The sequence below is a fragment of the Gadus morhua genome, chromosome 19, assembly GCF_902167405.1.
Source record: "Gadus morhua chromosome 19, gadMor3.0, whole genome shotgun sequence".
Classification (NCBI taxonomy): Eukaryota; Metazoa; Chordata; class Actinopteri; order Gadiformes; family Gadidae; genus Gadus; species Gadus morhua.
This window is the reverse complement of record NC_044066.1, coordinates 13,245,639-13,258,848: the sequence shown is the minus strand read 5'-3', so window position 1 is coordinate 13,258,848 and position 13,210 is coordinate 13,245,639. Positions and strand designations below refer to the sequence as shown.

Genomic DNA, 13,210 nt, shown 5'->3' with positions numbered 1-13,210 from the left:
TATTGTGTACTAGCGTGTATACATGGTAACTAGGCATGTCTCGTTCTTGTAGCGTTGTTGTTGTTGTTGTTGTTGTTTTCTCTGCATGATGTGTTGATGTCTAGGAGCCGTTTATTGCTCTGTCTTTTCAGTTCCCCCCCCCTCCCCCCCTGCTCCTCCCCCATTCTCATCATCCATCCTCATCCATCGCACCACTGTCTCACATCACAGCAGTGTAGCCCTCTCTGACCAAGCAGGGGGGAGCCCGGCCACGCTCAATAGAACGGGCTTCATTTGATCCCCTTACTGCTCAACATAGGATAGTCCTACAGCACACACACACACACACACTCACACACCTTTGTCAATAAAGGGGACTCACACGTTTAAGTACACGCATCAATATATATTATATAACAGGCTGGTAAAGCATATCGGCTAGGACGGTCCGGGGCGTGATTTATTACTTTTATAGTCGGGTGCTTAGTTGGTCCACTAGTGTCAAAGGTCAGATCAGTATATCACTCGGCCAGTGGTCCAGCCCCCCCAACCTCCTCCCGACCTCCCCCAACAGAGCACTCCTCTCCTCCTCTCTCTCTCACTCTCTCTCTCTCTTCCTCCCTCTCTCTCTCCTCTAGTCTGTAGCCAGACTGATTGAGCCTCCGCTAAAGCTCTGGCCCTCTGCCCTCCCCTTCCAGGACCCTGAGTTATATGAGGATCTAGAAGACAAAACCTCCGTTAGCAATGAAGTAGAGATGGAGTCAGAGGAGCAGGTGGCAGAGAGGAGGAGGAAGATGGTAAGTGCCAGAGACTAGGTGGGCTGCAGCTCCGTTCTCAGTAGTTGTTTTATTTTGCTGTTCTTGTTCACGCCGTGCATTCTGGGACCCCAGCTCTCCCGGCCCCAGCTCCGCCCCCCCCCCCCCCCCCCGCCCTGAACTGCACCGCTGTGCCTGCTGTCGTCTTAGACGAGGCCCCCACCCTGCCTCTGCTAGTGCTACGCCCTGCTGCCGCCGCGCCTCTCCCGCCAGCTCCACCTGGGTGCTGCGTGCGTACCTCCCCTCCCGACAGCCTTCACTCTCCTCCCCCGCCCCCCCCACAAGGGGCCACCTGTGGCGCCATAGTGTAGCTGTAACCATGGAGACAAGCACATAACAAAAGATGAAACGGTTGGCTTTTCTTTTCTTTTTTTCGGATCTCCCTTGGACAAAATGGGCCAGAAGCGCACAGCTCCCCACAGTGTCCCCTAGTAGAACCAGAACCAGAACCCATTCCCCCAAACAACTCCGCTGCTGTCCTGCTGTAGCTCTGCCCTTCAGTCCTGCTGGGAGCTGGAAATGGCCCCCAGTGACTGCTGGAATCTCCTCCCCCCACCAATACACTGTGTACACATCACCCTGCCTCTGAGCCTTACGTCTCAAAAAGATGTTGACTGACAACATACTGGACAGTAAGAAACACATTGAACACTCATACTGTACACACACATTGAACACTCCTACTGTACACACACATTGAACACTCCTACTGTACCCACACATTGAACACTCCTACTGTACACACACATTGAACACTCCTACTGTACACACACATTGAACACTCCTACTGTACACACACATTGAACGATCGTACTGTACACACACATTGAACGATCGTACTGTACACACACATTGAACGATCGTACTGTACACACACATTGAACGATCGTACTGTACACACACACATTGAACGATCGTACTGTACACACACACATTGAACGATCGTACTGTACACACACACATTGAACGATCGTACTGTACACACACACATTGAACGATCGTATTGTACACACACATTAAACACTCGTACTGTACGAGCACATACGGACACAGTGAAGACGACACCGCAGTCACCCGATAGAGCCGCGAGGTGTGAAACACTGACGCATCATTGACCGGCACACAGCCCCCCTAATGGACCAATCAAATGCTGGATGGCCGGGAGGAAAGGGGCAGCAGAGGACAGTCCGGTTGCCACGGTTATAATGGCCTTCCAATCCGATAGGCTCCCCAATGGCGCTCTGCCCAATAGGATCGCCTCCTTCCCAAGCTAGACTTTGGTATCGACAAGTATTTTCTAAGATGGGTTTTTCCGTGCCAAGGGATGTGTGTTGGTGTCTTAACCCTGATTGGGTGTCTTTAAAGTGATGACACATGGTGGTTGGTCGACAGTGTTTCAACAGAGATTTTCTGCCCTAGCGAGCGCACGGATTGGTCAGAAAAGCGTCCGTCATCGTGGCGTTCCCTGCTGCCAATCCCTGAACGCCCTCCGTTATCGTATGCTCAGTGTAACGGGTCGTGTAAAAGAAGGGGGTGTGTCCAGGATGTTAGACTGTTGGGTGGACAGAGGGGTTGAGGGATGTGCTAAAGGGTAAACGGGGCTGTGTTGAACCCTTGAGTGGAGTTCAGACTGCATGTTCAGACCCCGTTCAGCCTCGTTTGAAGAGGAAGCCTCGGCCGCCGACGGCCGCGTGGCCCTGCGGTGCTGAGACGCCTCCTAACCCCGGCCGCCATGCACGTGTTCCTAGCGACGCCCGGCCCGTGTGCGTGTGCGGGTGTGTCTCTAAACTGGGCTGTCTCTTCGTTGAACCATCCAGGCCTGCCCCCTGGAGCAGTCCCACCTGGCCGTCGGGCCCGCCCCCAGCTGGAAGGGAGGGCGACCAAAGGAGGTAAACTATGATGATCACATGAGGCCGACCCCATTCCACCCAGCCGCCCCCCCCCCCCCCGGGCAGCCCCCGGCCCCCCACTCCCCAAGCGGGAGCCAGGACCTGCCCTGCTCACTGGCACCGCCGTCCAGCTGATCACACGCCACATGTGTGTCATGCCTGGCCAATGATAAGCCCTGGGGTTGGCAGGTCACCCCTACCTCCTCCTGGGACTGTGTTGGGGGATGTTGGGTTGGATGTTATTCGGAAGAGGCCGTTTAGCCCGCTCCTTGCCTTCGTCTTTGCGTTACAAACGCCACAGACACACACACACGTCACACACCACGATGAGGACACACTAGCCCGTGCTTCATCAGGGTAAGCATCTCACCCTCATGCACACAATACCCCGACCTCTTGTCACCTTTGACCCTTTGTTTTTGTTCTTCCCTTGCTGCGGCTATTGTTATTCTTCATTTGGCTCTGCGCTGTAGTGTGTGTGTCTCCTCCCTCGGCGCTCTGCCTGAGGTCTGCTGCCCTCGGCCGAGTGCCGTTCTTCTGGTCTCTAAAGACAGCGGCCTCACGTCTCTGTCCCCCCCAGACCCGGGAGGAGAGGAAGATGGAGGCCATCCTCCAGGCCTTCGCCCGCATGGAGAAGAGGGAGAAGCGGCGAGAGCAGGCCCTGGAGAGGATCGGGGGCACCAAGCCGGAGATGGGGGCTCATGGCATCAAGGAGGAGCCCCCCGCCACGCCCGAGACAGCCGACTCCCCGTCCGTCATGCAGGTGACTTGCATCACCCCCCCCCCCCCCAGCCTTGTTAAGAGAGGATGGAGATGGATTAATAAATATTGGACTTTATTAATTTATTCATTCTTCGCTGTGAAAACGATTAGTCAGAATCTAACTGAAGTTGAGTCATTGCATGCGCAATATTTGTACATTTTTATTAACCTTAATATTACCAGGAATATTCCCATTGAAATTGAAAATCTATTTTCCAACAGAGTCCTGGCCAAGAAGGCAGCATAAAAAAAGGGCATAAAACACAATCACAATAATAAAGCAATTCCATCGTCAGTGCTCAGTAACCGGACCTCTACAGTTTGTCTTAACTAGTCCTTAATCCTGCTTCTGTAATTGTTCATGGTGATTTGGGATTCCAATTTAAGGCGATCCTGTGGCTTACAGCAAGAGATTTAAAGCACTTTGACCAAACGCAGTGCAGGTCCAACACAACCTTAGGGGCGCGCTCTCTCTAACCTGCCTCTTTGTGATCTGCAGCAGCACGAAATGGTCTGCTCCCAGCCCTTCCTGGAGATCAAAGAGGAGCCGGGGCTCCTGAAGCCCGCCAAGGTCAAAGGTCACCGCAACAGGAAGAGCTTCTCGCGCAACCGCACGCACATCGGCCAGCAGCGGCGGCGAACGCGCACCATCAGCGCCTGCTCCGACGTGCCGCCCAGCTCCCCCGCCGACGGCCTCGGGGAGCCGCTGGGGGGGGAGGCGCCCGAGGGGGAGGAGCCGCCCCTCTCCCACCTGGAGCCCGAGGCCGACGCCCCCTTCCCCCCGCCGCCCGACACTAGCCCCGCCCACAGCAGCTCCCCCGCCCCCGAACGCCACCGCTCCGCCCACAAGAACTTCAAAACTAAAAAGGTTTGCTCCGCCTCCGCGGCCCAGGGTGTGGATGTAAAGCCTGTAGTTTAGTCTAGAGTCTTAACACACCTCCACAAGTCTTAACACCACCTCCACAAGTCTTAACACCACCTCCACAAGTCTTAACACCACCCCTACAAGTCTTAACACCACCTCCACCATCTCTCTACAAGTCTTGACACCATCTCTACCTATCCCTCCACAAGTCTTAACACCACCTCTACAAGTCTTAACACCACCCCCACAAGTCTTAACACCACCTCCACAAGTCTTGACACCACCCCTACAAGTCTTGACACCACCTCCACAAGTCTTAACACCACCCCTACAAGTCTTAACACCACCTCCACCATCTCTCTACATGTCTTGACACCATCTCTACCTATCCCTCCACAAGTCTTAACACCACCTCTACAAGTCTTAACACCACCCCTACAAGTCTTAACACCACCTCTACCTTCTCTCTAAAAGACTTGACACCACCTATACTCGTCCTAACCCCACCCCTCCAGTCCTAACCCCACCCCTCCAGTCCTAACCCCACCCCTCCGGTCCTAACCCCACCCCTCCGGTCCTAACCCCACCCCTCCGGTCCTAACCCCACCCCTCCGGTCCTAACCCCACCCCTCCGGTCCTAACCCCACCCCTCCGGTCCTAACCCCACCTCTCCGGTCCTAACCCCACCTCTCTCTGGTCCCTCAGCAGCACTTTGTGAGCGACTGGGTGGGGGACAAGCAGCCCGAGCGGGGCCTGGCCCGGACCCCCGAGCCGGTCCCCGAGCGGCCCCTCCGCATCAGCAGCGACCCGGAGGTGCTCGCCACGCAGCTCAACGCCTTACCGGGGATGGCGTGCTCGCCGCAGGTGTACAGCACGCCCAAACACTACGTCCGCTTCTCCTCGCCCTTCATGGCCAACCGCAGCCCCGGCACGCCCGGCGTCCCCACCGGCCGCCGGCGCTCGCGAGAGCTGCCCGAGACCCCGCCCACCACCGGCTCCTGCAAGAAGGTAAGCGGCCCCTCGGGGTGCCTTCATGAGCCCCCCCCTGTGTGGAGGGGCGGGCCATGAGCAGGACGTTGGCGTGGCTCATGACCTCACTGAACCCTTGGGGCTCGTGTTGGGACCCCCAGTCTGAGCGAAGCGCCCTGACCCCCCCCCCCCCCCCCCCCCCCCCCCCCCCCTCTCAGGCTCTGGTCCCTCGGAGGCCGTGGGCACCCCCACCTCTGAGCTCCCTCCCTGGACTGTCCTATTCATGAAAAGTCTTATCTGATTGTCTTTAGTGAACTCCCCAATATTGTATGAAGTGTTCTGAAGTGTCACTTCAGAACACTTACGGGCAGAAAGTTGCTATTGCATGAAAAACGTAGATCTTAGTGGAACCGAAGGCATGCTGAGAGGTGACCCTGTCCATCAGCCTCACTATTGGGGAGTTATTCACCATTCAATATGATCTGATAACCTCCCATGAGTAGGAGGCTTCATGGAGGGAGTTTGGTCCAAGAGGTCGTCCTTGTAGACTCGCGGGCCCCCAGGCTTAGAGGAGGACCTCACCTTGTGCCTTGTGTTGTTCCTCAGCGCTGGCTGAAGCAGGCTCTAGAGGAGGAGGGCTCCACCAGCCCCATACGACGCCCCGGCCTGCTGATGCCCACCGAGGGTCCGCTGAGCCCCCCCATCAACGGAGACTCTGACAGCCCCCTCCCTTACAACGGCGGCTGCTGCTTACCAGGTACACGTCCCTCAGGGGACCACAGGGTTCTGTCTGGTGCTTTGGGCGTGGCACTTGAAATCCTCGATTTTAGAACTTAAGAACTGTGGAACTCTTTGTAACTTCTGAACTTTAGAACTGTGGAGCTCTGTGACTTCTGTACTTTAGAACTGTGGAACCCTGTAGTTTCTGAACTGTGGAACCAGGGATCTGAACCAACGTGCGTGTTCCCCAGCAGAGCTGCCGACTCCTCTGAAGAAGCGGCGCCTCACCCAGCTGGACTGCTGCCTCTCCGAGAGCTCCACCCCCTACGGCTCCCCCTGCGCCACGCCCACCCGGTTCGACCAATCCGAACCCTGCCTCACGCCTTCCTTGCTGGCGACCCCGCCGCGACCCCGCACAGAGGAGACCACCGTGGAGATCCTCCCCAGAACCCCCACACAGGCACTTGTCACCCCGCAGGAGGTATGTCCGCTGACGCCCCGCCCACACGCCCCCGCCTACAGCCTGCCCCAGCCGCCCTGTGATTGGTCCGTCTGTTCGCAGAGCGAGTCTTCGGTAGAGAGCTCGCCGGAGGCCGTTCGCAGACCCAGCACCCAGGAGGTAAGACGTCCGTCCTCCTCGTCCTCTTGGTTGGCTGTGGGCCGCTCCGTGGGGTCGTCCCACTGGGTTTATGTCCCCGTGTGACCTCATCCCTGTGTGACCTCTTGACCCCTGCAGGCGGAGCGTCCCCCCTCGTTGCTGGCCCCTCCCTGCGTGGCCGCCCCCGTCCCGGACACGCCCCCACCGGAGGACCTGCCCTCGGCCCCCCTGAGCCCCCAGACCCCGGTCCCGGAGCCTTCGGAGCCAGTGGGCGTCCCGGAGGACCAGTCGGACGGCAGGGCCGCGGCGGAGCCCGCCGCCGCCACCGCCGCCGCCGCTGTCGTCGTTGTCGTCGAAGCCCCTCCCCCCTCCTCAACCGCGGCGGAGGTCCCCCCCCCCACCTCCTCCACCTCCTCGTCGTCCGCCTTCCCCGTCTGGCTGAAGAGCCCGGAGAGGGCCCCCGGCGCCGGGCCCCCGGGGCTCACCTTCTCCCCGGTCAACTCCAACCTGCGGGACCTCACCCCCTCCCACACGCTGGAGCCCCTGGTCTCCCCCTTCCGGCCCGAGGCGGGCGTGGCGGCCGGCGCCCCCGTGGTGGTGGTGGTGCCCCCCGTGGTGGGGGGCCCGGCGGTGGCCCCCGCGGCGGTGGCGGTGGTGGTGGTGGGGGCGGTCGCCGTGCCGACGGCCTTCGTCGAGGCCCCCTGTCAGCTGTTCTACCCCGGGCCCGAGGAGCAGAGCGGGCTGGCCTTCTCCCGCTCGCTCAGCGGGGAGGGGGCGCTGGACCCGGGGGGGTCGGCGCTCAACCCACCACAGAAGAAGAAGGTACGCACATGCCCCTCCCCTTCAGATATAGCGAGGTCTTCCTCTGGGGTCATCCATGCCCTTCACAAGATAGACTGAGTAGAGAGCCCAGTAAAGTACCAGTAGAACCCAGTTGTACGTGAGGTGTGTATCAGTACATAGGTTATATTATCCTGTGGAGGAGGGACATTAGAAACTAACTTTACCACAACGTTGCTTTACCCAGCCAACCGTCTCTCTAACGTATAAAAACGTACTGAACCTGCTCGCAACCGTCTCTCAACCTTGATAAGCAACCTAATCATGACCGCAGGGGTTGACACTAACGGTTGCCCGCTTGCCCGGGGCAAGTAAAAAAAATGTTTGGGCAAGTTGAGATTTATTCTGGTTGCCCGAACGGACAAGTGGATTTTGGGTGGATGTTAATATAAAAGCTATTTATTCAAATGTTTTTAGAAACTGCAGAACAACCTTTTGTTCCTCAAAACCACACAAGATAGAAGTATTTGCAATTGATCAGCGCGCTGTCTTCTCTTCTCTCGGAAAGAGAGTTAACAGACACGCATCGCTTCAGTGCGAATATAGCCCCGCCTTCTGTCACTCACTCGCAGTGCGGTCTCTGGCAGTGCTACAGGTTAGCCAACACAGATAGCATCTCAAGTGCAGCACCTCCGCGAACGGTTTAGGTAGAAGTTAAATGGAGTAGTGATGGAGGAGTGCGGTTACTTTGGAAGTACTTTGGATTGAGGCAAATTATCAAGGAAGTCAAGAACACGGATTTGGGTTTCATAACTGTGCACATGCACAGAGCAATAGCGATCTTTTTCACGAAATTGGACCCTCACAAACTACTGCATACATGAAAGCTGAGCCTCCACTTATTCCAACAGTCCAAACCATATCATCCTGTGACTAAAACTCGCAAATAACAACTTAAGAAGAAACGTCCCCTTTTCTTGTAATAACCAAAAATGAAGTATTACCTTTGTGATTTTTGTCCACAAAGTTGATTCTGATCGAATAAAACCACCATAAACAGATTATCCAGTATGGGCCAAATTTTGCAACTTAACATGGTGTTTTCAATCAATGAATAAGAGAAGGTTTCTTAGGAAATAGGTAAATTGCCTTCAATCAGAAAACATATTCTTCAGCGCAATCTAGTGGCCATATATTTATTTGCGAGTGTTTGGCTTGGTGCATTCGATTGCCCTGAACTTTAAATAGAGGTGTCAAGTGTCTAAATTGTAAGATATCTACCTTTATTTGTGTCTCATAGTAAGACAGCGCTCCCAACTGATAATGACCAACTGATACTGATAATTATTTCAGGTGGAAATGTTATCTTCCACTTATGCCGTGTTCCATGGCTTTATTCACTTTAACCAAGTATTATCCCCATTGAATATTTCACTTGCACAACAATCTTTCTTTTGGCCCAAAGATGACATTATCGCCCTTGCAGTTATGGAGATATAATCTATTCTACTATATAATCTACTTTGGGTATGTTCTTTCCTGAAAAAAAATTTCCTCAAAAATGGTATAGAATATCGATATTTTTCCAGGAATAGTGTTGAAGTTAGAAAATCCAGTATCGTGACTGACAACCCTACTAGAAACGCAATTGTGATTATTCAGTTAGAGCTACAAGAAACTTGAAAGTTAAAAAGACATATCTTTGCTACTACCTCTGACATTTAGTTATGTACATTTGCATAAAATCATGCAGGTCTACATATAACTTGGCGATAGCTTTAATAGGTTGGAACGGTGGACTGAAATCACTTCATGGCACGATGTGACCGCTCGATAAATAAGTAAACAAAGAGTAGTTTGTTATTTTTTAAACACAACATGTGTGGAAGCTAACATGATTTTTCTGAGCCCCCCCAAAACCAGGCTGGGTGCCTGGCAAAAAGAGGCCCGTTCACGATTCAGATTATAATTGGGCAAGTGAACATTACATTCGGGCAAGTTGAACCTGACCTGTACTTGCCCGATGGGCAAGTGCTTTTGAAACCTTAGTGTCAACCCCTGTGACCATCTCTAACCTATAACCCTTGATAGACAACCTAAACATGACCATCTCTAACCTATAACCCTTGATAGACAGCCTAAACATAACCATCTCTAACCTATAACCCTTGATAGACAGCCTAAACATAACCATCTCTAACCTATAACCCTTGATACACAGCCTAAACAAGACCATCTCTCAGCAGCCGTTGACCAGTGAACCACTGGTAGCTGAGCCTCAGTAGCAGTGTTTACCTCAGCAGCGCCCCCTGCTGGTGGAGGAGCATAGTACTGTGTCCAATGACGTTACTGTGTTTGTGTGTTAACCTATGTGTGTTTGTCTCTCTCTCTCACTGTGTGTGTGTGTGTGTGTGTGTGCGTGTTTGTCTCTCTCTCTCTCACTGTGTGTGTGTGTGTGTGTGTGTGTGTGTGTGTGTGTGTTTGTGTGTGTGTGTATGTGTGTGTTCAGGTGTCTCTGCTGGAGTACAGGAAGCGGCAGCGCGAGGCGCGGCGTAGCGGCGGCTCCAAGACGGACTGCGGCTCCCCCGTCTCCTCCCTGGCGCCGCTGGGCGTGGCCGACGTGTTCCCCGTCGCCACGGAGACCGCCAGCGAAGCCCCGCCCCCGCCGCCTCCTCCTCCTCAGCCCACGATTCCCGCGGCGGCCGTCTCCTCCTCGTCGTCCTCGCTCCCGCCGCCCGCCCTGAAGGAGCCTCCCGCGGGGGAGGAGGGGGAGGGCCCGGAGAGGGAGGCGGGGGAGGGCACATGGTACGACCCCTCACCCACCTCAGAGACAGCATGTGAGCCGTTAGCACCGGAGAACCGGTTCAGACCGGGTCAGGGAGACCGGGACTCGAACCCAGACCCTCCTGACTCCCCACACTAGACTGACCTAGCTGTAGTGAAGCGCACGGACATAGACCTCATAGGCAGCTGCTCATATGGCAGCAGGACTACAATCATGGACGCCAGGCGTGAAGACTACAAAAGTAATGGATGAGACCACAGAGGGGTGGATGAGACCACAGAGGGGTGGATGAGACCACAGAGGGGTGGATGAGACCACAGAGGGGTGGATGAGACCACAGAGGGGTGGATGAGACCACAGAGGGGTGGATGAGACCACAGAGGGGTGGATGAGACCACAGAGGGGTGGATGAGACCACAGTGATGGCGGTAAAGCTGCAGGCCTCTAACAGGTGGCGCTGTTCCCCTCAGGATCTCCTCTACGTCTGTGGAGCAGGCCCGAGAGCGGAGCTACCAGCGCGCCCTGCTGCTGAGCCAGGACAAGGACACCGGTAGGTCGACACACACACACACACACAGACACACACACAGGATCCTTATGCACGCAGATACTTGCACACATATGCATGGACCCACACACAGACACACTAGCGCCCCCGTGCCCCTATTTTATTTGTTTATTTAGCGGATTATTTCCGGGACATTGCCCACTAATCAACAGTCAAACTGTAAGTGAGCCAGAGTCAGCCTAAGAGGCTCACAGCGTGTTCCCCTCCTGCGTTCTGACGTCCTGTGCTGTTGTTGTTGTTGCTGTTGTTGCTGATGTTGTTGTTGCTGATGTTGCTGTTGCTGTTCCAGACGGAGAGGCCGAGGGCGGTGAGGGTCCTACCGTGAGAGACGCTCCTTCCCCCCCCGCTGCGGTAGGGCCACCCCCTGAGCTGGCCATCGCTACTAACAATACACCCCCCCCCCCCCGCCCGCTCTGACCTCTGACCTCTGCTCCTCTCTCTCCAGCCCTGCTCCCCCGGTCGCCCCACCAGGGAGGACGAAGGTCCGGAGGGCCCCCCGCTGACCCCCACCAGGCGGGCCTCCTCGCCGGGCCCCTACCCGGGCGCCAAGCCCCCCCCACAGGGCTCGCCCTTCCGCGGCCAAAGGGGGCTCTTCTCCACGCAGCCGCCCCAAGCCCCGCCCCCGCAGACGCAGTCGGGCCCCGCCCCCTTCGCCCAGTACACCTCCCAGGGGACCCCTCCCCCGCCGCCCCCTCCTCCTCCTCCGCCCCCCGGGCCCCCCACCGCGGCCCCTAGCCCCTACTTCGCCGGCCAGCCCTCGGGGCCGGCGGCGGCGCCGGGGCCCTTCCCCGGGTACCCCCCCGGCCCACAGACCCCCCTGCTGCAGACTCTGCCCCACGCCCTGCACTACCCCCCCCCCACCCTGCTGCACGTCAACATGCAGCCCCCCCCCTCCCTGGCGCAGCACCAGCTCATGCTGACGTCGGCCCCCCCGCCCCCTCCCCCGCCGCAGGCCCCCGGGGCCCAGCAGCACCCCCCCACCGCGGGGGGGGGCGCCCTCCTCTCCCTCACCCCTCCCCCTCCGCCCCCTCCTCCCCCCGCCCCCTCGTCCGCCGCCCCCATGCAGGCTCCGCCTCCGCACCACTTCCACACCCTGGCCGGCTTCCCCGGGGCCCCGCCCCCCCACCAGCAGACAGGACTGCCCCCCCCGCCGCCGCCCCCTCCCCCTCCCCAACAGACTGCGCCGGGCCAGGTCCCGCCCCCCCGCGGGGGCCCCGCCTCCGCCGGACCCTTCCACAGCCCTGGTTACCTGGGCGGCGGCTGGCACTGACCGCCCGGCCCCCGGCCCCTAGGACTCTGACAGAGAGGGGCCCCTTTGTGTAACATAAGCTGTAAGATATGTTTTGTACGTGTCAACACATGGGACGAGGGACCCGGCCCGGGACGTCTAGAGACCTGAGGAGACGGACGGGGACGTCAGACAAGACGTCAGTCAGACAGACGTCAGACAGACAGACGTCAGACAGACGTCAGTCAGACAGGCCGCGCGTCTTTTAAAAGAATCAAGAAAAAAGAAACCAAGATGAGCGAGGAGGCAGGACTGGACGGCCTCCTCGCCGCCTCTTCATTTTTATAGCCCCCCCCCTGTGTCTAGTTGGACTCCTGTTGTAAGGCACTTTCTATTTACCAGTGGACATTCCAGCCTACCCCCCCCCCCCCCCCCCCTCTAGCTAGTCACCTCTCTTCCGTCTGTCGCCTGCTCCCCACACAGAGTTATTTTATTATTCCTTCACCTGGCTACAGGTCGCTCCGGCACACATTCAGCCAGCCGCCGAGAGAGTGAGAGTGTGTCTTTTCATCTTTGTGTGTGTGTGCAGGACTTTCTTGTCCTTGTCTTTACGTGTGTGTGTGTGTGGAGGGTGTGTGTGGAGAGTGTGTTTCTTGACGTCTTGTAGTGTGTGTGCGCATGTGCGTGTGCAGACGAGTGCTGTACCTCTAAGGTATCCGGGCGGTCTCACCATAGCTACGGCGTTTAGCGGTTTATTTTTCAATATGGAGGTTCTTTGTAGAAAGTGTATTTAATGTATAGGTTCTCCCAGGAACACGTGTATATATCTGCTTCCTGTCTTTTCTATGCTTGTACATCGCGTTGCCACGCCCCGCCCCCATTTTTTGAATATTGTTGTAAATACAAAAACGCTCTGTTGGCAAAGCTGAATGTTTCCGTGACTGTAGCATTTTATTTTCTCTTCGACTTTGTCATTATTTTGTATTATTATTATTATTATTATTTGTGTGTGAGTGTATGTTTGTGTGGAGGGCAGAGACTCACAGACACTGCACTGGTTGGCTGTTTTCATTGTCCATTATAATAAATCACTTTAATGACAGTTTTCTACCACTCTCTGCTTCGTGTGTCTCTCTCTGACGAGGCGGTTAATGTGGCCGTATCCCTGACGGCCGCTAGGGGGCGCCAAAGGACCGGTAGAATACAATACCAGTAGATATTAATATAATGTTACCAGTTATATAACCCTGAA

The 13,210-nt window shown here is 56.2% G+C and overlaps 1 protein-coding gene across 22 annotated transcripts in view; it reads left to right on the top strand.

The window, feature by feature from the left end:
* kmt2e (lysine (K)-specific methyltransferase 2E) overlaps nucleotides 1–13,071 on the top strand; it is a 34,494-nt gene extending 21,423 nt beyond the window's left edge. For 8 of the 22 annotated variants that reach the window (XM_030342077.1, XM_030342085.1, XM_030342083.1 and 5 more), the window contains 12 exons: nucleotides 618–776; nucleotides 2,612–2,683; nucleotides 3,264–3,446; nucleotides 3,945–4,313; nucleotides 5,016–5,318; nucleotides 5,886–6,036; nucleotides 6,251–6,618; nucleotides 6,736–7,419; nucleotides 9,887–10,182; nucleotides 10,633–10,712; nucleotides 11,020–11,081; nucleotides 11,176–13,071. In XM_030342077.1, coding sequence (XP_030197937.1) covers nucleotides 618–776; nucleotides 2,612–2,683; nucleotides 3,264–3,446; nucleotides 3,945–4,313; nucleotides 5,016–5,318; nucleotides 5,886–6,036; nucleotides 6,251–6,618; nucleotides 6,736–7,419; nucleotides 9,887–10,182; nucleotides 10,633–10,712; nucleotides 11,020–11,081; nucleotides 11,176–12,000 — 3,552 coding nt within the window. In that variant the 3' untranslated portion in view covers nucleotides 12,001–13,071. The remainder of the gene's footprint in view (nucleotides 1–617; nucleotides 777–2,611; nucleotides 2,684–3,263; nucleotides 3,447–3,944; nucleotides 4,314–5,015; nucleotides 5,319–5,885; nucleotides 6,037–6,250; nucleotides 6,619–6,735; nucleotides 7,420–9,886; nucleotides 10,183–10,632; nucleotides 10,713–11,019; nucleotides 11,082–11,175) is intronic. The other 14 variants (XM_030342090.1, XM_030342089.1, XM_030342084.1 and 11 more) reach the window with 11 other exon arrangements.
* Nucleotides 13,072–13,210: the final 139 nt, after the last annotated feature.